At 40.2% G+C, this 21751-nt stretch overlaps 1 protein-coding gene across 1 annotated transcript in view; it reads right to left on the reverse strand.

Moving 5' to 3' along the window:
* Nucleotides 1-21751, reverse strand: part of LOC308662998 (uncharacterized protein) — a gene marked incomplete at its 3' end in the record, with an annotated part of 50092 nt that overhangs the window by 20902 nt on the left and 7439 nt on the right. The window contains exons 3-4 of the mRNA XM_081319141.1: nt 18474-20886; nt 17669-17682 (exon numbers count right to left, since the gene is read on the reverse strand). Coding sequence (XP_081175267.1) covers nt 17669-17682; nt 18474-20289 — 1830 coding nt within the window. The 5' untranslated portion in view covers nt 20290-20886. The remainder of the gene's footprint in view (nt 1-17668; nt 17683-18473; nt 20887-21751) is intronic.

Raw genomic sequence — 21751 nt, forward strand, 5'->3', positions numbered from 1 at the left:
TGGTGCGACGCCAGTTAGAGAAGGCCAAGGCCGATTACAAAAGGTTTGCTGATCGGTCAAGACGGGATACGCCTCCACTATCGGTGGGAGATCGGGTCTGGTTGTCCACCAGGAACCTACCGTCAACACGGCCGGTGAGAAAGTTAGATCACCGATATTTGGGACCGTTCCCAGTCGAGGCTGTCATCAATCCGGTCGCCTATCGCTTAACTCTGCCACGTTCCCTGCGCGTGCACCCAGTCTTTCATCGGTCTCTGTTGGTCCCCGAGCAACCGCCCTGTCCACTCTGCCGAGCGGAACCTCCCCCATCAAAACCTCGTGATGGAGGCAGCACCCCCGAGCACGAGGTCGCCAACATCAGGGATTCCCGTTGGCTGAAAGGTCGTTTCCAGTACCTGATTGAATGGAAAGGTTACGGACCAGAGGACTGCACCTGGGAAGACGCGACCGCCGTTCATGCCCCTGCGTTGGTGACCGCTTTTCATGAACAATTTCCATCCCGACCGCATCCGGATCGGCAGACCCGGGGGAAGGGCCCTGCGGTGCGGGATAGTGTTGTGATTCAGGGTCAGCCTGTGGGTTCGGCAGTTGGGTCGGATGACTCAGAGGAGGAGGAGGGGGGGTGTTGAAGAGCTTGATGAGAGTCCTCAGCCAGGCCCCTCTCATCTGGTCATGACGCAGACCCAGCTGTGTGAGCCTGACAGCGTGGATGAAGATGACCCACAGCTGGCCCTGTTCAAGGACGCCCGACGCAGGAGGCAGTCAATCAGGAGTAAACAGAGGAAGGCAATGGGTCTCCTTGGAAGGAGAGAAGCCATGCCCTGAACTGTATTTGAGGGGGAATGCGTGGGAGGGCTGGTTTGCTGAAGGCAACTGCTTGAAAAGCTCCTGTTTCTTGGTTTGTGTCTTGTTCTATTTGTTTTTGTAGCAATAAATTTGGCAGGCGTAATTCCAGCTTCTTGCCTTCTTGTAAAAGGGGTTGTCCCTGCCTTTTCTGCAGGGCTGGTAGCAGGCTGGTACAGAACACTCTTATTAAAAGAGAAAGAATTTCAGAAATAGCAGTTAAGGAAATGGAATTCTTTTTCAAAGAAAATTAAAAAGAAGACATTTCACTCCAGTACATATGGGATACAGCCAAAGCATACTTCAGAGGATTAGCTATAACTGATACGGCTGAAAAGAATAAAGAGAAAAAGCAACAGTGTACAACGCTAAAGGAAGAGTTTAAAAAATTGGAGCTAGAACTTCAAAAAGATCCACAAAAAAACCTCTTAAAAGACAAATGGAGATAATTAAACATAAATTAAACCTAATAAGTCAGAAGAATTGGCTCAACAAATCAGAAGGGCAAAACATTTTTTTTCCAAAAATGCAAGTAAACTGTGAAGATGGCTGGCTTATAAATTGAAAAAAGAGAGAAAAAATTTGATAAACAAATTGCAAGATGAGAAGGGAGATGTGCAACTCCAAAATGAGGCAATAAAAAATAGTTAAAGAATATTATGAAAAAATATATGATATAGAAAAAAAATATCTCTGGGAAAAAGACAACATATGGAAAAAGCCAATCTACCAAAAATTCCAGAAAACTTTAAAAACATGCTAAACAAAAAAATAACAATGTTGGAAGCTATAAAAAGAAAAAAAATGATAAAACTGCATGACCGGATAGACTTCCTGCAGAGTTTTATAAATGCTTTGAAGATACATTAATTCAGACAACATATCATAAACAAACAGCAAAAGTAATTGTAAATGGGGACTACGTAGGGAATTTTAACATAAAGAAAGGAACAAGACAAGGATATCCATTGTCCCCATTGCTATTTATATTGACTTTGGAAGTTTTCAAGAGGAACATCAGACAAGACCCAGAAATTAAGGGAATGGAGATAAAAGACGAAAGCTATAAATTACAAGCATTTGCAGGTGACTTGGTATTTATCACAGAAGAAACATTGGAGAGAACCCCTAAACCAGGGGTGTCAAAATTGCCAGCCTGCGGGCCGGACATGTCACTCGGAAGCCATGCCCGCCTTACTGCAGGCTATGGCAAACAGTCCCCATATGTCGCGCAATATCACCAGTTTGACATGTCTGCCCTAAACTATTGAAAAGGATTGAGGAATTTGGAGAAATAGCAGGATTGAAGATAAATAGAGAAAAAACAAAAGTAACAAAAACCTTACATCTAAGAAAAAAGAACAATTGTCAGAAAAAATGGATTTTCAAATAGTTACGAAAGTTATATATTTCGGAATATACCTAACATCAAGATTTGCAATGATAAAACATAACTACATAAAATTACTTAAATCAAATAAAATTAGATCTAGAAAAATGGAAAAACGTACAACTATCAGTGCTAAGAATAGCTACTGTGAAAATGAATAGTTTAGGAAAACTGCTCTTCTTGTTCCAAACAGCACCTATAAAAATACAGAAGAAATTTGTTGTTGATTTAAATGCTTTGATTTTGAAATTTATTTAGCAAGGAAGGAAAGCCAGAATTAAACTGAAAATGCTACAAGAATCCATAGAAAATGAAGGATACAGATTACCAGATTGAGTCTTATATTATCAAGCATGGGTCTTAATATGGCTAAAAGAATGGATAAATCTCAGACATAAAAGACTGTTATATCCAGAAGGACATAATCCGCAACTAGGATGGCATGCATAGATACTTTCAAAATCATTATATAAGATTGACGTATAAAGGATACCTAAGGGAAATTAAAATTTAAACAAGAGCTGGTAGACCATGGTACTGAATTATCATGGTGGCCATACTTTCAAATTCCATCGACCTATGATAAAGATGCGAAAATATATGACTTTTATAAAGAACAGACAATGTTTGATCAGACACTGTTGACCTCTGATAAAAAACTGATTAAGAAACTGTATAACTTTCTATTAAATTCAAAAATGGAGGATGAACAAGTGAAAGAAACAAACACCTGGCCTGTATTACCGTATGTGGGGGCCTTGTGTTAAAGAAAAAAACATTGGGCCAAAATAAACATGGTTAGAAAAAATGTTAGGAAAACATGTAGATTTTAAACCTGAACTGTTTTTATTAGGTATAATATCAGGAAATTTTAATAAGCAAAGGGTACATTTAATATTGCATGTATTAACAGCAGCAGGAATTGTATTTGCTCAGCACTGGAAGAATGAAGAAAGACCAAGAAGATATTGGACTGTGCTGAAATTGAGGATCAAAGAGAAAGAAGATACAGAATATTTTCAAACATGGAATTTATTTCATCAATGGTTGGAGAAAAGGGGTGGAGACTAAGAATGTAACTTGTATTATTAATCAAACAAATTGGACTAGAGAACATGATGTTTAAGCACTAATCAAATGTAATCAGAGAAAAATCGTTTTAAAAATTGTAAAAAAAAGCAAAACAAAGAACAACAGTGTTGGAAGGGACCTTTGAGGTCTTCTAGTCCAAACCCCTGCTCGGGCAGGAGACCCTATTGCTATTCCTGAAAATGGCTGTCCGGTCTCCTCTTAAAAACCTCCAGTGAAGCAGCAATCTCGACGTCTGGAGGGAAGCCATTCCCAAAGAATCAACCATCCCTTGAAGGAGACTTTTTAAATCTTCCCATCAGCAGAAAATTGCAGCCTCCAGTTTAACAGCCTGCAGCACCAGCGGACTGAAAAGTTGGGGAGGGAAGGAAAATGCAGCAGCAGCAGCAGCTGACCTGCTTCAGCCTAGTTGCTTCTCTGCTTGGACGCCGTGGAGGAAACCAAACAGCCCCGCTCGCTCCCGGCTTCTCCTCCGACCTGCCCTCCACTCACCTTCCAGCTGCTGCTTCAATCTGGGAAGAGCAAAAGATCCTCCCTGCACACCATCTTCCTTCTATGAGTGATCAGGAAGAGAACGTTCCTCGGCGCTTCCCCTCTCCTCCCTTCCTTTCTAGCAATATAGTACTCGATGGTTTTAACTCTCTCAAACTCAAACACAAATGCCATGTTCTCTATTCTCCGCTTTCTAGGTACAGAGGTTGCCTATTTAACCACGGATAGGTGGTCTCTGCTTAAGGCGTTTGCATGATTCCCTCCCTCCCCCCGATTAAAAGCTATCAAGTCGTTCCTGATTTCCAGCAACCAACCTTTGCAACAGAGCCTAGTGAAATGTATGCTAATTAGATTACTTACATCGGAAGATTATACCTATGTGCTAAGCCCCAAACGTTCATGATGATTTTACACAATTACACAATCAGCTTTCCTAGGGGTGACTCTCAGTGGAGATCAAAATCTCTCTACAACCGAAATCTTTATGACTTATTTAATGAGGCTCCCAAGGTTTTAGGACATAGCAGCAACATCAGGCCAGATGCTCCGTGGGGGCCAACTTTGCTCCTGCTGGCTAGAGCTGCATCCAAGAGCACCCAGCATACCATTCCTGAAGGAGATAATAATAATAATAATAACAATAATAATAATAATAATAATAAGAAGAAGAAGAAGAAGAAGAAGAAGAACAAGAAGAAGAAGAACAAGAAGAAGAACAAGAACAAGAAGAAGAAGAACAAGAAGAAGAAGTAGTAGTAGTAGTAGTTGGAAGGGACCTTGGAGGTCATCTAGTCCAACCCCCTGCTAAGGCAGGAAATCCTATACCATTTCAGACAAATGACTGTCCAGTCTCTTCTTAAAAACTTCCAGTGTTGGAGCATTCACCACTTCTGGAGGCAGGTTGTTCCACTGATTAATTGTTCTGTCAGGAAATTTCTCCTTAGTTCTAGGTTGCTTCTCTCCTTGACTAGTTTCCATCCGTTGCTTCTTGTCCTGCTCTCAGGTGCTCTGGAGAACAGCCTGGCTCCCTCTTCTTTGTGGCAGCCCCTGAGATATTGGAACACTGCTATCATGTCACCCCTCACCCTTCTCTTCGTGAAACTACACATACCCAATTCCAGCAACCGTTCCCTATATGTTTTAGCCTCCAGTCCCCCAATCAACTTTGTTGCTCTTCTCTGTACTCTTTCTAGAGTCTCAACATCTTTTTTACATCGTGGTGACCAAAACTGGATGCAGTATTCCAGGTGTGGCCTTACGAAGGCATTGTAAAGTGGTATTAGTACTTCACGTGATCTTGATTCTATCCCTCTGTTAATGCAGCATAGCACTGTGTTGGCTTTTTTGGCAGCTGCAGCACACTGCTGGCTCATATTTAAGTAACTGTCCACTAGGACTCCGAGATCCCTCTCACAGTTACTACTATCGAGCAAGGTACCACCTATACTATACCTGTGCATTTGATTTTTCCTGCCTAAATGCAGAACCTTACTTTTTTCACAATTGAATTTCATTTTGTTAGATAGTGCCCAGTGTTCGAGTCTGTCCAGATCCTCCTTTATCTTAACCCTATTTTCTGGAGTATTGGCTATTCCTGCCAGCTTGGTGTCATCTGCAAATTTGATGAGTTTCTCATCTATCCCCTCATCCAAATCGTTGATGAAGATGTTGAACAGCACTGGGCCCAGTGCACTTCCTTCCATGTAGATGTAGTTCCATTGAGGACCACACGCTGAGTACGGCCTGTCAGCCAGCTACAAATACATCTGGTGGTGATGCTAACCCACATTTTTCTATCTTATGAAGTAGTAGGTTGTGATCTACTTTATCAAATGCCTTACTGAAATCCAAGTAAATTATATCTACAGCATTCTTATGGTCCACTAGTTTTGTCACTTGGTCAAAGAATGCAATAAGGTTTGTCTGGCACGATCTGTTTTTGACAAACCCATGTTGGCTTTTAGTGATAACTTTGTTTGCATCAAGGTGTTCGCTGATTTGTTGTTTGATTATCTTTTCCAGAATCTTCCCAGGTATTGAGGTCAGGCTGATAGGTTTCCAAGATCTATTTTTTTTCCCTTTTTAGAAGGTGGGAACTACATCAGCTCTCTTCCAGTCCTCTGGTAGTTCCCCAGTGCTCCAGGATCTTTGAAAAATATAGTTCAGTGGTTCTGAGATCACGTCTGCCAGTTCCTTGAGAACCTTGGGGTGTAATCCATCTGGTCCTGGTGAATTGACCTCATCTAGGCTGGACAGGTGCTCACTTACCATTTTCTTGCCAATCTTAACTTGCGTTTCTATTCTGTTTTTTATGGCACTGGTTTTGGTAGGTTGGACTGTTTTTTCCCTTTGTGTAAAGACAGATGCAAAAAAAGAGTTAAATAGTTCTGCTTTCTCCCTGTTGCCTGTCACCTTCTTGCCACTTTCCCCCACTAATGGACCAATCATTTCCTTAACTTTTTTCCTGTTTCTTATATGTTGAAAGAAGCTTTTTTTGTTATTTTTGACTTTGGTCGCAAGCCTTAGTTCATTTTGAGCCTTAGCTTCCCTCACTTCATCTTTGCAGGCACGGGCTGTTTGCTGATATTCTGCCTTAGTTTTGTGCCCCTCCTGTATCTGCTGAATGCTAAATGCCATGTACTTCTGTAAATTTTCTTGCACAGAAGTCTCTGTTAGGTCAGAGAGAGAAAAATATGCAGCAGGGCATTGCAAATGGGGCTAAGAAGGAGTGGGCGATTGTGAATATATGGTAGAAGAAATATTTCTAAAATATATTTTTAAAAAGAAAACAAAAGGCAAGAATAGAATATCCCACCAAAGCACATGGCCGACTGATCACCAGGCTAACCTGTTTAGAGGGACACCCTGCACTGCTGTTTTTAATGTACATCTTGTAGATTTTGGATGACAAGAGTGGCCTTTTCAGCTATTGCATCTGTGTTCTGATGCATGGAGGAATCTGAAATAAAAGAACGATCAGGACAATGATTGGGCTGACTTACCTTAAATAACAAGCCATTGTAGGCAAATACAATAGATGGTTAAGAGAGGGCTTTGATGTTTAACTTTTAATGTTGGTTCATCTGTTCAGCACTTTGCCTTTATTCACAGTAGATACATGAAGGACAAATTGATTCGAACTAGAGGTAGAAATTCACCAATTTTGGGCCTCCTTTGCAAGGCTAGGAAACTAACATTCTTACAATATGTTTGTTAATATTGACCTGATTTACTATATGTAAATCCATTTTTGTCTTTTTAATGTACATTTGTCTTTTCTTAATGTTTTGCCCATCCTTGTTTTCGTGTTGTAATTTTTGTCGTTTTATCTTATAGTTTGTATTCTATCTTAATTTGCCTAATATTTTTTCTTTAAAAAGGCCCCTTACCAGAAGCAATTTCATATGGCTGCTCTGTACTAATTTTCTAAGCTGCCTCTAAATCTAGAATCATAACATCATAGGGTGGGAAAGCACTTCAGTGATCTTCTAGTCCAACCCGCTGCTCAAGGCAGGAGCCTTCTATAACCCCAGTTAAATGACTGTCTGGTTTATACTGGAAAACCTCCAATGATGAAGCACCCACAATGCCAGGAAGAGAGCTATTCCATTGATCAATTGCACTCACTGACAGAAAATTTCTCCTTACTTCTAGAATGGATCTTCGTTTGACAACCTTCCACCCACGAACTTCTTCTTCTGCCTTCTGTTGCCCTACAGAATAAGTTTATCTCCTCTTCATGACAGCCCCTCAAGTAATGGAAGACAGCTATCATGCCCCCGCAATCCTTCTGTTCCATGGCCTAGACATACCTAATTCTCTCAACTGTTTGTCATTTAGCGTCCAGAGCATTTATCATTTCTTCTCTGCACATTTTCCAGGGACTCAACATGTGTTGAGTCATGGGACCAGAATGGGGCACAGTATTCTAAGTGTGGACTCACCAGCGTGGTGTAAAGTAGTACTATCATTTCTTGTTGTCTTGAGATTCCTTGCTCCTAATTGTCCACTAGGACACCTAGATACCTCTGTTGAGCCAGATATTACATGTTCTATTCCTGTTCTTTTTGCTTTTACTACCTAGGTGTAGGACCTTATTTTATTCACCACTGAGCTGCATTTTCTTGGCCCAATGCTCAGATGTGTCAAGAATCTTCTGGCAAAACAAATGGCTGTTTTAGAGGGAAACCATAGCTTAGTTATCCAGTATGAAATGTCCTAATTTCCCTCTGTCAGAGGGGCAGTGATGGAGAAGACAATCGCTAAATATGAGAAGGATGCCAATCAAAAAAATCTTCAGTTAGCTGTTCTAATTTTTAAACTGTGCCTAATGAATTGCTGTATTTTCATAGAATTTAGGACTAGGACAGATAGCAATGCAACAATAAATTAAGAGGCAGAAGCATAACTGCAGCTAACCTCATAAGAGGCAGAGAGTGGCGGGAATGATGTATGATTGAAACTGAAAATTTAAATTTATAAATGAGAAAGAAAGATGAGTAAAACAGATTACTTAGAGATGCAGATTGCACAAGAAACAGATTAGAAACCCACTGTATGTATCACTGACAAGAGTTGGTTAATGAACATTGCATTATCTTTTTATTATTAAATTCATTCATTATTAAACTTAATCACTGCCCATTTCGCCGTTTGAATCAACTCTGAGTGACTTCCCTTGACCTAATGTCCATGTTGTTGTTGTTAATTGTGAAGTTGTGTCTGACCCATCGCGACCCCATGGACAACGTTCCTCCAGGCCTTCCTGTCCTCTACCATCTTCTGGAATCCATTTAAGCTCACGGCTACTGCCTTGGTGACTCCATCCAGCCACCTCATTCTCTGTCGTCCCCTTCTTCTCTTGCCCTCAACCTTTCCCAGCATTAGGCTCTTCTCCAGTGAGTCCTTCCTTCTCATAAGGTGGCCAAAGTATTTGAGTTTCAACTTCAGGATCTGGCCTTCTAAAGAGCAGTCAGGGTTGATCTCCTCTAGGACTGACCGGTTTGATCGCCTTGCAGTCCAAGGAACGCGCAGGAGTCTTCTCCAGCACAATAGTTCAAAGGCCTCAATTCTTTGGGGCTCAGCCTTTCTGATGGTCCAACTTTCACAGCCATACATTGCAACTGGGAAGACCATAGCCCTGACTATACGCACTTTTGTTGGCAGGATGACATCTCTGCTTTTTAGTGTGCTGTCTAGATTTGCCATGACTTTCCTCCCCAGGAGGAAGCGTCTTTTAATTTCTTGGCTGCAGTCCCCGTCTGTGCTGATCTTGGAGCCCAGGAAAATAAAATCTGTCACTACCCTAATGACCATAGCAAGAGTGAAAATACCCATTTTTTTCCCTTATCAACAATGAAACATTTTCAACTGTACTTTTTTTCCTCACGTTAGGTAGCAAAGCAGAGAGGTTTCTCTCTCTTCTGCATGACAGAATGGCCAAATGGCAGCCGCTTCCACATGTCCACCGCATGGCCCTGGGAAGAAGCAAGGACCCACTGAAAATAACGGCTGCCTCCAGGGCAGAGTCCCGAGGGCCAGGGATGCATGCCCTCCCCTCCTTCCCCAACATGAGGATCAGAAATCTTAAAAAGAAAGAGGAGGCTGGGAGGCATGCAGGGACCCAGTGTGAGGGAGAAAAAGCCTGTGGAGACCCTGGGGTGGGAAAGAACCGGGCAGCACAAGGGTTGGGAAACAGCACAGGGTGTGTCGGAGGGTGGGGGAGGCCTAGGGATGCCTATGACAGGCAAACCTGGGCCTGCACTACACCTCCAAGACCTTTCCCCAACCCTGAGGTAGCCAGTGTTCCACTTAGTGACTTACACATCCGATTAATGGCTGCATCAGAGAGATCAGGGTTTAGGAAAGTTTAGGAAAGAAGTCTCAATTAACAGCAATTGCAACATGCAACATGCAACCATAATTGCAAGGAGCATGACAGTTATATCTTGAGGACCTTTTCTACCCTGGCTGAGGAATTCTGGGCCTTAAGATCAGGAGGAAATCAAGGTAGAAGACCTGAAACTCCACATATGGGAATTACATAATCAATATACAAAACTATCACCCAGAAGCCTTTTTGAGGAAATCCACAAGTTGTACAAAAGGAAATATGAAGTTTCTGCTGCTGCTAACCAGAAATAGGTAGTTTACCTTTTTCCATTTTCCTTTTCTCTCCACCTACAAGTCTAGTCCTGGAACATATTTGAGTAAAAAGATTCAGACCACAATTCAAATACTCAATTTCTCAACTACAGTTTGAATGGCAGATCACAAATGAATTTCAAGCCTATTCTAAATTCTTCAACTTTTGCCTCATGTGGATTTCCTCATGTGCAATAAGGGATGATTCATGAGTGAAGTAACATCCACAGACTGGACATTTGAAAGATTTCTCCCCTGTGTGAGTACTCTGGTGTCTCAAAAGGCAGGAATTCTGACTAAAACGTTTCCCACATACAGGACATTCAAAGGGTTTCTCTCCTGTGTGAGTACTCTGGTGTCTCAGAAGGCTGAAATTCTGACTAAAATGTTTCCTACATTAAGTCTTTCAAAGGGTTTCTCTCCTGTATGAGTCCTCTGATGTTTTAATAGGCTGGAATTATCAGTGAAACATTTCCCACAATCAAGACATTCAAAGGGTTTCTCTCCTGTGTGAATCCTCTGGTGTTTCACTAGGTTGTTTTTCTGACTAAAACGTTTCCCACAATCAGGACATTCAAAGGGTTTCTCTCCTGTGTGAGTCCTCTGATGTTTCACTAGTTCATGATTATAACTGAAACTTTTCCCACAATCAGGACATTCAAAGGGTTTCTCTCCTGTGTGAGTCTGCTGGTGTTTCACCAGTTCAGATTTATAAATGAAACTTTTCGCACAATCAAGACATTTAAAGGGTTTCTCTCCTGTATGAGTCCTCTGGTGCTTCACCAGGTTGGAGTTGTCACTGAAACGTTTCCCACAGATAGGACATTCAAAGGGTTTCTCTCCTGTGTGAGTCCTCTGGTGTTTCACAAGGCTGGAATTCTCACTGAAACCTTTCCCACAGATAGGACATTCAAAAGGTTTCTCTCCCGTGTGAGTCCTCTGGTGTTTTACTAGGCTGGAATTATCACTGAAACTTTTCCCACAATCAAGACATTCATAGGGTTTCTCTCCTGTGTGAATCCTCTGATGTTTCACAAGGGTGGAATTCTGACTGAAACCTTTTCCACAATTAGGACATTCAAAGGGTTTCTCTCCTGTGTGAGTCCTCTGGTGTTTCACAAGCCTGCAATTATAACTGAAACATTTCCCACAAATAGGACATTCAAAGGGTTTCCCTCCTCTGTGAGTCCTCTGGTGTTTCACCAGGTCGGAATTATAACTGCAACTTTTTCCACAAATAAGACATTCAAAGGGTTTCTCTCCTGTGTGAGTCCTCTGGTGTTTCACAAGCCTGGAATTATAACTGAAACTTTTCCCACAAATAGGACATTCAAAGGGTTTCCCTCCTGTGTGAGTCCTCTGGTGTTTCACCAGGTCGGAATTATAACTGCAACTTTTCCCACAAATAGGACATTCAAAGGGTTTCTCTCCTGTGTGAGTCCTCTGGTGTTTCACAAGCCTGGAATTATAACTGAAACTTTTCCCACAAATAGGACATTCAAAGGGTTTCTCTCCTGTGTGAGTCCTCTGGTGTGCCACAAGGCGGGAATACTGAGTGAAACTTTTCCCACATTGAGGACATTCAAAGGGTTTCTCTCCTGTGTGAGTTCTCTGGTGACTCACCAGGTTAGAATTCTGACTGAAACATTTCCCACAGATAGGACATTCAAAGGGTTTCTCACCTGTGTGGGTTCTCTGGTGTGTCACCAGGTGGGAATTCTGACTAAAACCTTTCCCACATTCAGGACATTCAAAGGGTTTCTCTCCTGTGTGAGTCCTCTGGTGTGCCACAAGGCAAGAATACTGAGTGAAACGTTTCCCACATTCAGGACATTCAAAGGGTTTCTCTCCTGTGTGAGTCCTCTGGTGTGTCACCAGGTGAGAATTCTGACTGAAACATTTCCCACAGATAGGACATTTAAAGGGTTTCTCTCCTGTGTGAGTCCTCTGATGTTTTACTATGTCGGAATTCTGACTAAAACTTTTCCCACAATCAGGACATTCAAAGGGTTTCTCTCCTGTGTGAGTCCTCTGGTGTGTCACAAGGCTGGAATTGTTAATGAAACATTTCCCACAATCAAGACATTTAAAAGGTTTCTCTCCTGTGTGAGTCCTATGTGTCATGACATCGGAATTTCTAATGAAACTTTCACACAATCAGTACACTCATATTTTTTTCTCCCTGCTGTGAATCCTCTGGTGTATCACCACGTTGCCATGTTCACTAATGTATTTACTGCACTAAGAGTGCTTTTATGGCTTATCTTTTCTGTGGGTCCTTCCATGAACGACGAGAACTGTTCTGACCAAAGCTTTTGCCAAAATCAGATGATTTCTATGGCTTTTGTCCTTGTGGTTCCTCTTGTGCATAATCAGTTGTGATTTGCAATATGTGCTTTTCCAACAATAGACACAATTACGGAGCTTTTCCACAGCTGATATTCTTGAGGAAGTCAAAAATATGGACAATCCCTTGTTTAGTGGTGCTTTCATTCAATCTGTTTTCCTTCTCACAGGGCGAGGCCTGGATTACTCTCTGCTCTACGTGAGTTTCCTAGTCACTTTTTCCTCCACTGATTTCCAGATCTTTCCCTCTTTTACTCAATGAAAAATAATCTCCCTTGACTGTTCACGTAAGGTATCCTTCAGTTTTGAATAATCCACTTATTCAAGCTTGAAATCTTTATTATTTTCTTTTTTTCTAAGAGCTGTTGGAAGAGGAGGGGAATTGTGTGGTTTTCTGAAGGAAATGGGAAATATTTTGATTTCTGGCTCGATTTCCTTTGCTTTTCATTGTTGCTTGTTATTCTTAGCTGTCCAGAGTGCTCTTCTTCCCATCCTCTTTTCTATTAGATTTAAAGAAAAGTGTAACTTTAATTTTTATAAAATGGTGAGAGGTGTGAAAAAAAGAAAAAAGTATACATTAGAATGAAAAAGCAAACATGTCACAATGATAGAATAATCTCTTACATTGTTTATGATTCATCTGATACATGGAATACTACCGACATCCATGTTCAAATATCCATTCAATCAAATTCAGTTGTTGATTTGGGTAAAATTTCTTGTTCACTTCAGTCAATCAGAAATCCTTAGCAATACAAAGGGTTATCATAAAATACATCTGGAAATGATGCAGATAATTCTAGATATTTGTATACAGAGAAAAATATAGATACACACTCCTACAAAAGTATATATGGAGAAAATCCATGTCTTTCAAGCCTGGAAAAATGTCCCAAAATAGTGATGGCTTTAACTGATGGATAACAGAATAACAGAGTTGGAAGGGACCTTGAAGGAAGAAGGGAGAATTATAATGGTGGAAATGACGATAAATCAAGAAAAGATGTTGATAACAGCAATATATGCACCAAACAATAAACAAGAAATATTTTATCAAAAACTACACAGGAAAATATTGGAAATGGAATATCAAAATATTTGTTTAGTAGCAGGCTTTAAAGCAACTGTGAATGAAAAATTAGATTACAAAAGTAGTAAAATAGGGGGAAAAGGAAGAAAAGAGATTACGTAAGGTGTTTGTTAAAAGAGCAGAAGAAATCTGCGTACAGAAAGTCTGGAGAGAAATGAACCCAAAAAAGACTCAGTATACAGTCCATTTTATTCAAATAGACACAAAACTTGGTCTGGAATGGATATGATATAGATGTCCCCTAAATTAAGAACTAATGTATATGAAGTTGAGATATAATCCAATATTTGGGCTGACCATAATCCGATAAAGCTGAGTTGGACAGGAGTAAAGAAGAAATCAAGGTGGACACGGAATCAACTCTTATTAAAAGAGAAAGAATTTCAGAAATAGCAGTTAAGGAAATGGAATTCTTTTTCAAAGAAAATTAAAAAGAAGACATTTCACGCCAGTACATATGGGATACAGCCAAAGCATACTTCAGAGGATTATCTATAACTGATACGTCTGAAAAGAATAAAGAGAAAAAGCAACAGTGTACAACGCTAAAGGAAGAGTTTAAAAAATTGGAGCTAGAACTTCAAAAAGATCCACAAAAAAACCTCTTAAAAGACAAATGGAGATAATTAAACATAAATTAAACCTAATAAGTCAGAAGAATTGGCTCAACAAATCAGAAGGGCAAAACATTTTTCCCCAAAAATGCAAGTAAACTGTGAAGATGGCTGGCTTATAAATTGAAAAAAGAGAGAAAAATTTGATAAACAAATTGCAAGATGAGAAGGGAGATGTGCAACTCCAAAATGAGGCAATAAAAAAATAGTTAAAGAATATTATGAAAAAATATATAATATAGAAAAAAAATCTCTCTGGGAAAATACAACATATGGAATAAGCCAATCTACCAAAAATTCCAGAATTTTTTTTTTAAAAAATAACAATGTTGGAAGCTATAAAAAGACCAAAAACATGATAAAACTGCATGACTGGATAGACTTCCTGCAGAGTTCTATAAATGCTTTGAAGATACATTAATTCAGACAACATATCATAAACATCAGACAAGACCCAGAAATTAAGGGAATGGAGATAAAAGACGAAAGCTATAAATTACAAGCATTTGCAGGTGACGTGATATTTATCACAGAAGAAACGTTGGAGAGAACCCCTAAACCAGGGGTGTCAAATTGCCTGCGGACCGGACATGTCACCCGGAAGCCATTCCCACCTCATTGCAGGCAAAGGCAAACGGTCCCCATATGTTGCACAATTTCACCAGTTTGACATGTCTGCCCTAAACTATTGAAAAGGATTGAGGAATTTGGAGAAATAGCAGGATTGAAGATAAATAGAGAAAAAACAAAAGTTATAGTTAAAAACCTTACATCTAAGAAAAAAGAACAATTGTCAGAAAAAATGGATTTTCAAATAGTTACGAAAGTTATATATTTCGGAATATACCTAACATCAAGATTTGCAATGATAAAACATAACTACATAAAATTACTTAAATCAAATAAAATTAGATCTAGAAAAATGGAAAAACGTACAACTATCAGTGCTACGAATAGCTACTGTGGAAATGAATAGTTTAAGAAAACTGCTCTTCTTGTTCCAAACAGCACCTATAAAAATACAGAAGAAATTTGTTGTTGATTTAAATGCTTTGATTTTGAAATTTATTTGGCAAGGAAGGAAAGCCAGAATTAAACTGAAAATGCTACAATAATCCATAGAAAATGGAGGATACAGATTACCAGATTGAGTCTTATATTATCAAGCATGGGTCTTAATATGGCTAAAAGAATGGATAAATCTCAGACATAAAAGACTGTTATATCCAGAAGGATATGATCCGCAACTAGGATGGCATGCATAGATATTTTCAAAATCATTATATAAGATTGACGTATAAAAGATACCTAAGGGAAATTAAAATTTAAACAAGAGCTTGTAGACCATGGTACTGAATTATCATGGTGGCCATACTTTCAAATTCCATCGACCTATGATAAAGATGCGAAAATATATGACTTTTATAAAGAACAGACAATGTTTGATCAGACACTGTTGACCTCTGATAAAAAACTGATTAAGAAACTGTATAACTTTCTATTAAATTCAAAAATGGAGGATGAACAAGTGAAAGAAACAATGATAGTGGGCAGAAAACTTTGGATACAATATAGAATTAGAGAAATGGCAAAATCTTTGGGAAAGAAATTATAAATTGACCACGGCAAGTTCATATAAAGAAAACTAACAAAAAATGTTCTATAGATGGCAGTTACCACCTGCTAGATTAGCAAAAAGGTTTTAAAATATGTCCAGTAAAATGTTGGAAATATAATCAAACACCTGGCCTGTATTACCATATGTGGTGGCCTTGTGTTAAAGAAAAAAACATTGGGCCAAAATAAACATGGTTAGAAAAAATGTTAGGAAAACATGTAGATTTTAAACCCGAACTCTTTTTATGAGGTATAATATCAGAAACATTTAATAAGCAAAGGGTATATTTAACATTGCATGTATTAACAGCAGCAGGGATTGTATTTGCTCAGCACTGGAAGAATGAAGAAAGACCAAGCAGATATTGGACTGTGCTGAAATTGAGGATCAAAAAGAAAGAAGATACAGAATATTTTCAAACATGGAATTTATTTCATCAATGGTTGGAGAAAAGGGGTAGAGACTAAGAATGGAACTTGTATTATTAATCAAACAAATTGGACTAGAGAACATGATGTTTAAGCACTAATCAAATGTAATAAGAGAAAAATCGTTTTAAAAATTGTAAAAAAAAAAAAAGCAAAACAAAGAACAGAGTTGGAAGGGACCTTGGAGGTCTTCTAGTCCAAACCCCTGCTCGGGCAGGAGAAACAATTACCATTCCTGACAAATGGCTGTCCGGTCTCCTCTTAAAAACCTCCAGTGAAGCAGCACTTACGACGTCTGGAGGGAAGCCATTCCCAAAGAATCAACCTTCGCTTGAAGGAGACTTTTTAAATCTTCCCACCAGCAGAAAATTGCAGCCCCCAGTTTAACAGCCTGCAGCACCAGCGGACTGAAAAGTTGGGGAGGGAAGGAAAATGCAGCAGCAGCAGCTGACCTGCTTCAGCCTAGTTGCTTCTCTGCTCGGACGCCGTGGAGGAAGCCCAACAGCCCCGCTCGCTCCCGGCTTCTCCTCCGACCTGCCCTCCGCTCACCTCCCAGCTGCTGCTTCGACCCTGCAAAGAGCACAAAATCCTCCCTACACACCATCTTCCTTCTATGAGTGATCAGGAAGAGGACGTTCCTCGGCGCTTCCCCTCTCCTCCCTTCCTTTCTAGCAATATAGTACTCGATGGTTTTAACTCTCTCAAACTCAAACACAAATGCCATGTTCTCTATTGTCCGCTTTCTAGGTACAGAGGTTGCCTATTTAACCACGGATAGGTGGTCTCTGCTTAAGGCGTTTGCATGATTCCCTCCCTCCCCCCCGATTAAAAGCTATCAAGTCGTTCCTGATTTCCAGCAACCAACCTTTGCAACAGAGCCTAGTGAAATGTATGCTAATTAGATTACTTACATCGGAAGATTATACCTATGTGCTAAGCCCCAAACGTTCATGATGATTTTACACAATTACACAATCAGCTTTCCTAGGGGTGACTCTCAGTGGAGATCAAAATCTCTCTACAACCGAAATCTTTATGACTTATTTAGCAGCAACATCCGGCCAGATTTAGCAGCAACATCAGGCCAGATGCTCCGTGGGGGCCAACTTCGCTCCTGCTGGCTAGAGCTGCATCCAAGAGCACCCAGCATACCATTACTGAAAGAGATAATACTAATACTAATACTACTACTACTACTACTACTACTATGACTACTACTACTACTACTACGAAGAAGAAGAAGAAGAAGAAGAAGAAGAAGAAGTTGGAAGGGACCTTGGAGGTCATCTAGTCCAACCCCCTGCTAAGGCAGGAAATCCTATACCATTTCAGACAAATGACTGTCCAGTCTCTTCTTAAAAACTTCCAGTGTTGGAGCATTCACCACTTCTGTAGGCAGGTTGTTCCACTGATTAATTGTTCTAACTGTCAGGAAATTTCTCCTTAGTTCTAGGTTGCTTCTCTCCTTGACTAGTTTCCATCCGTTGCTTCTTGTCCTGCTCTCAGGTGGTCGGGAGAACAGCCTGGCTCCCTCTTCTTTGTGGCAGCCCCTGAGATATTGGAACACTGCTATCATGTCACCCCTCACCCTTCTCTTCGTGAAACTACACATACCCAATTCCAAGACCCTGGGGTGGGAAAGAACCGGGCAGCACAAGGGTTGGGAAACAGCACAGGGTGTGTCAGAGGTTCAGGGAGGCTTAGAGATGCCGATGGGAGGCAAACCTGGGCCTCCACTAAGCCTCCAAGAGCTTTCCCCAACCCTGAGGTAGCCAGTGTTCCACTTAGTGACTTACACATCTGATTAATGGCTGCATCAGAGAGATCAGGGTTTAGGAAAGAAGTCTCAATTAACGGCATTTGCAACATGCAACATGCAACCATAATTGCAAGGAGCATGACAGTTATATCTTGAGGACCCTTTCTACCCTGGCTGAGGAATTCTGGGCCTTAAGATCTGGAGGAAATCAAGGTAGAAGACCTGAAACTCCACATATGGGGATTACATAATCAATATACAAAACTATCACCCAGAAGCCTTTTTGAGGAAATCCACAAGTTGTACAAAAGGAAATATGAAGTTTATGCTGCTGCTAACCAGAAATAGGTAGTTTGCCTTTTTCCATTTTCCTTTTCTCTCCACCTACAAGTCTAGTCCTGAAACATATTTGAGTAAAAAGATTCAGACCACAATTCAAATACTCAATTTCTCAACTACAGTTTGAATGGGAGATCACAAATGAATTTCAAGCCTTTTCTAAATTCTTCAACTTTTGCCTCATGTGGATTTCCTCATGTGCAATAAGGGATGATTTACGAGTGAAGTAACGTCCACAGACTGGACATTTGAAAGATTTCTCCCCTGTGTGAGTCCTCTGGTGTTTCACAAGGTTGGAATTCTGACTAAAACGTTTCCCACATTCAGGACATTCAAAGGGTTTCTCTCCTGTATGAGTCCTCTGATGTTTTAATAGGCTAGAATTATCAGTGAAACATTTCCCACAATCAACACATTCAAAGGGTTTCTCTCCTGTGTGAGTCCTCTGATGTTTTAATAGGCTGGAATTATCAGTGAAACATTTCCCACAATCAAGACATTCAAAGGGTTTCTCTCCTGTGTGAATCCTCTGGTGTTTCACTAGGTTGGAATTCTGACTAAAACTTTTCCCACAATCAGGACATTCAAAGGGTTTCTCTCCTGTGTGAGTCCTCTGATGTTTCACTAGTTCATAATTATAACTGAAACTTTTCCCACAATCAGGACATTCAAAGGGTTTCTCTCCTGTGTGAGTCCTCTGGTGTTTCACCAGTTCAGACTTATAAATGAAACTTTTCCCACAATCAAGACATTTAAAGGGTTTCTCTCCTGTATGAGTCCTCTGGTGCTTCACCAAGTTGGAGTTGTCACTGAAACATTTTCCACAGATAGGACATTCAAAGGGTTTCTCTCCTGTGTGAGTCCTCTGGTGTTTCACAAGGCTGGAATTCACACTGAAACCTTTCCCACAGATAGGACATTCAAAAGGTTTCTCTCCCGTGTGAGTCCTCTGGTGTTTTACTAGGCTGGAATTATCACTGAAACTTTTCCCACAATCAAGACATTCATAGGGTTTCTCTCCTGTGTGAGTCCTCTGATGTTTCACAAGGCTGGAATTCTGACTGAAACCTTTCCCACAATCAGGACATTCAAAGGGTTTCTCTCCTGTGTGAGTCCTCTGGTGTTTCACCAGGTCGGAATTATAACTGAAACATTTCCCACAAATAGGACATTCAAAGGGTTTCCCTCCAGTGTGAGTCCTCTGGTGTTTCACCAGGTTGGAATTATAACTGCAACTTTTCCCACAAATAGGACATTCAAAGGGTTTCTCTCCTGTGTGAGTCCTCTGGTGTGTCACAAGGAAGGAATACTGAGTGAAACTTTTCCCACATTGAGGACATTCAAAGGGTTTCTCTCCTGTGTGAGTTCTCTGGTGACTCACCAGGTGAGAATTCTGACTGAAAAATTTCCCACAGATAGGACATTCAAAGGGTTTCTCACCTGTGTGAGTCCTCTGGTGTGTCACCAGGTGGGAATTCTGACTAAAACTTTTCCCACATTCAGGACATTCAAAGGGTTTCTCTCCTGTGTGAGTCCTCTGGTGTGCCACAAGGAAGGAATACTGAGTGAAACTTTTCCCACATTCAGGACATTCAAAGGGTTTCTCTCCTGTGTGAGTCCTCTGGTGTGCCATAAGGCAGGAATACTGAGTGAAACTTTTCCCACAAACAGGACATTCAAAGGGTTTCTCTCCTGTGTGAGTCCTCCGATGTTTTATTAGGCTGGAATTCTGTCTGAAACTTTTCCCACAGATAGGACATTCAAAGGGTTTCTCACCTGTGTGAGTCCTCTGGTGTGTCACCAGGTGGGAATTCTGACTAAAACTTTTCCCACATTCAGGACATTCAAAGGGTTTCTCTCCTGTGTGAGTCCTCTGGTGACTCACCAGGTGGGAATTCTGACTGAAACCTTTCCCACAATCAGGACATTCAAAGGGTTTCTCTCCTGTGTGAGTCTTCTGATGTTTTACTATGTTGGAATTCTGACTAAAACTTTTCCCACAATCAGGACATTCAAAGGGTTTTTCTCCTGTGTGAGTCCTCTGGTGTGTCACAAGGCTGGAATTGTTAGTGAAACATTTCCCACAATCAAGACATTTAAAAGGTTTCTCTCCTGTGTGAGTCCTATGATGTCTCATGACATCAAATTTCTAATGAAACTTTCACACAATCAGTACACTCATATTTTTTTCTCCCTGCTGTGAATCCTCTGGTGTATCACCACGTTGCCATGTTCACTAATGTATTTACTGCACTAAGAGTGCTTTTATGGCTTATCGTTTCTGTGGGTCCTTCCATGAACGACGAGAGCTGTTCTGACCAAAGCTTTTGCCAAAATCAGATGATTTCTATGGCTTTTGTCCATGTGGCTCCTCTTGTGCATAATCAGTTGTGTTTTGCAATCTGTGCTTTTCCAACAATAGACACAAGTATGGAGCTTTTCCACAGCTGATATTCTTGAGGAAGTCAAAAATATGGACAATCCCTTGTTTAGTGGTACTTTCATTCAATCCGTTTTCTTTCTCACAGGGCGTGGCCTGGATTACTCTCTGCTCTACCTGAGTTTCCAGTTATTCAAGCTTGAAATCTTTCTTATTTTCTTTTTTTCTAAGAGCTGCTCGAGGAGGAGGAGAATTGTGTGGTTTTCTGAAGGAAATGGAAAATATTTCGATTTCCAGCTCGATTTGCTTTCCTTTTCATTGTTGCTTGTTATTCTTAGCTGTCCATCCTCTTTTCTATTAGATTTAAAGAAAAGTGTAACTTTAATTTTTATAAACTGGTGAGAGGTGTGAAAAAAGAAAGAAAGTGTACATTAGAATGAAAAAGCAAACATGCCACAATGATAGAATAATCTCTTACATTGTTTATGATTCATCTGATACATGGAATATTCATCTGATACATGGAATATTCTTGCCCTGTGAACCGCCCTGAGTCCTCAGGGAGAAGGGCGGTATAGAAATATTATTAAATTAAATTAAATTAAATTACTACCGAGATCCATGTTCAAATATCCATTCAATCAAATTCAGTTGTTGATTTGGGTAAAATTTCTTGTTCACTTCGGTCAATCACAAATCCTTAGCAATACAAAGGGTTATCATAAAATACATCTGGAAGTGATGCAGATAATTCTAGATATTTGTATACAGGGGAAAATATAGATACACACTCCTACAAAAGTATATATGGAGAAAATCCATGTCTTTCAAGCCTGGAAAAATGTCCCAAAATAGTGATGGCTTTAACCGATGGATAACAGAATAACAGAGTTGGAAGGGACCTTGAAGGAAGAAGGGAGAATTTTAATGGTGGAAATGACGATAAATCAAAAAAAGATGTTGATAACAGCAATATATACACCAAACAATAAGCAAGAAATATTTTATCAAAAACTACACAGGAAAATATTGGAAATGGAATATCAAAATATTTGTTTAGTAGGAGGCTTTAACACAATTGTGAATGAAAAATTAGATTACAAAAGTAGTAAAATAGGGGGAAAAGGAAGAAAGAGATTACGTAAGGTGTTTGTTAAAAAATCAGAAGAAATCTGCGTACAGAAAGTCTGGAGAGAAATGAACCCAAAAAAGACTCAGT

The sequence above is a fragment of the Vipera berus genome, assembly GCF_964194415.1.
Source record: "Vipera berus genome assembly, chromosome: 2".
NCBI lineage: Eukaryota > Metazoa > Chordata > Lepidosauria > Squamata > Viperidae > Vipera > Vipera berus.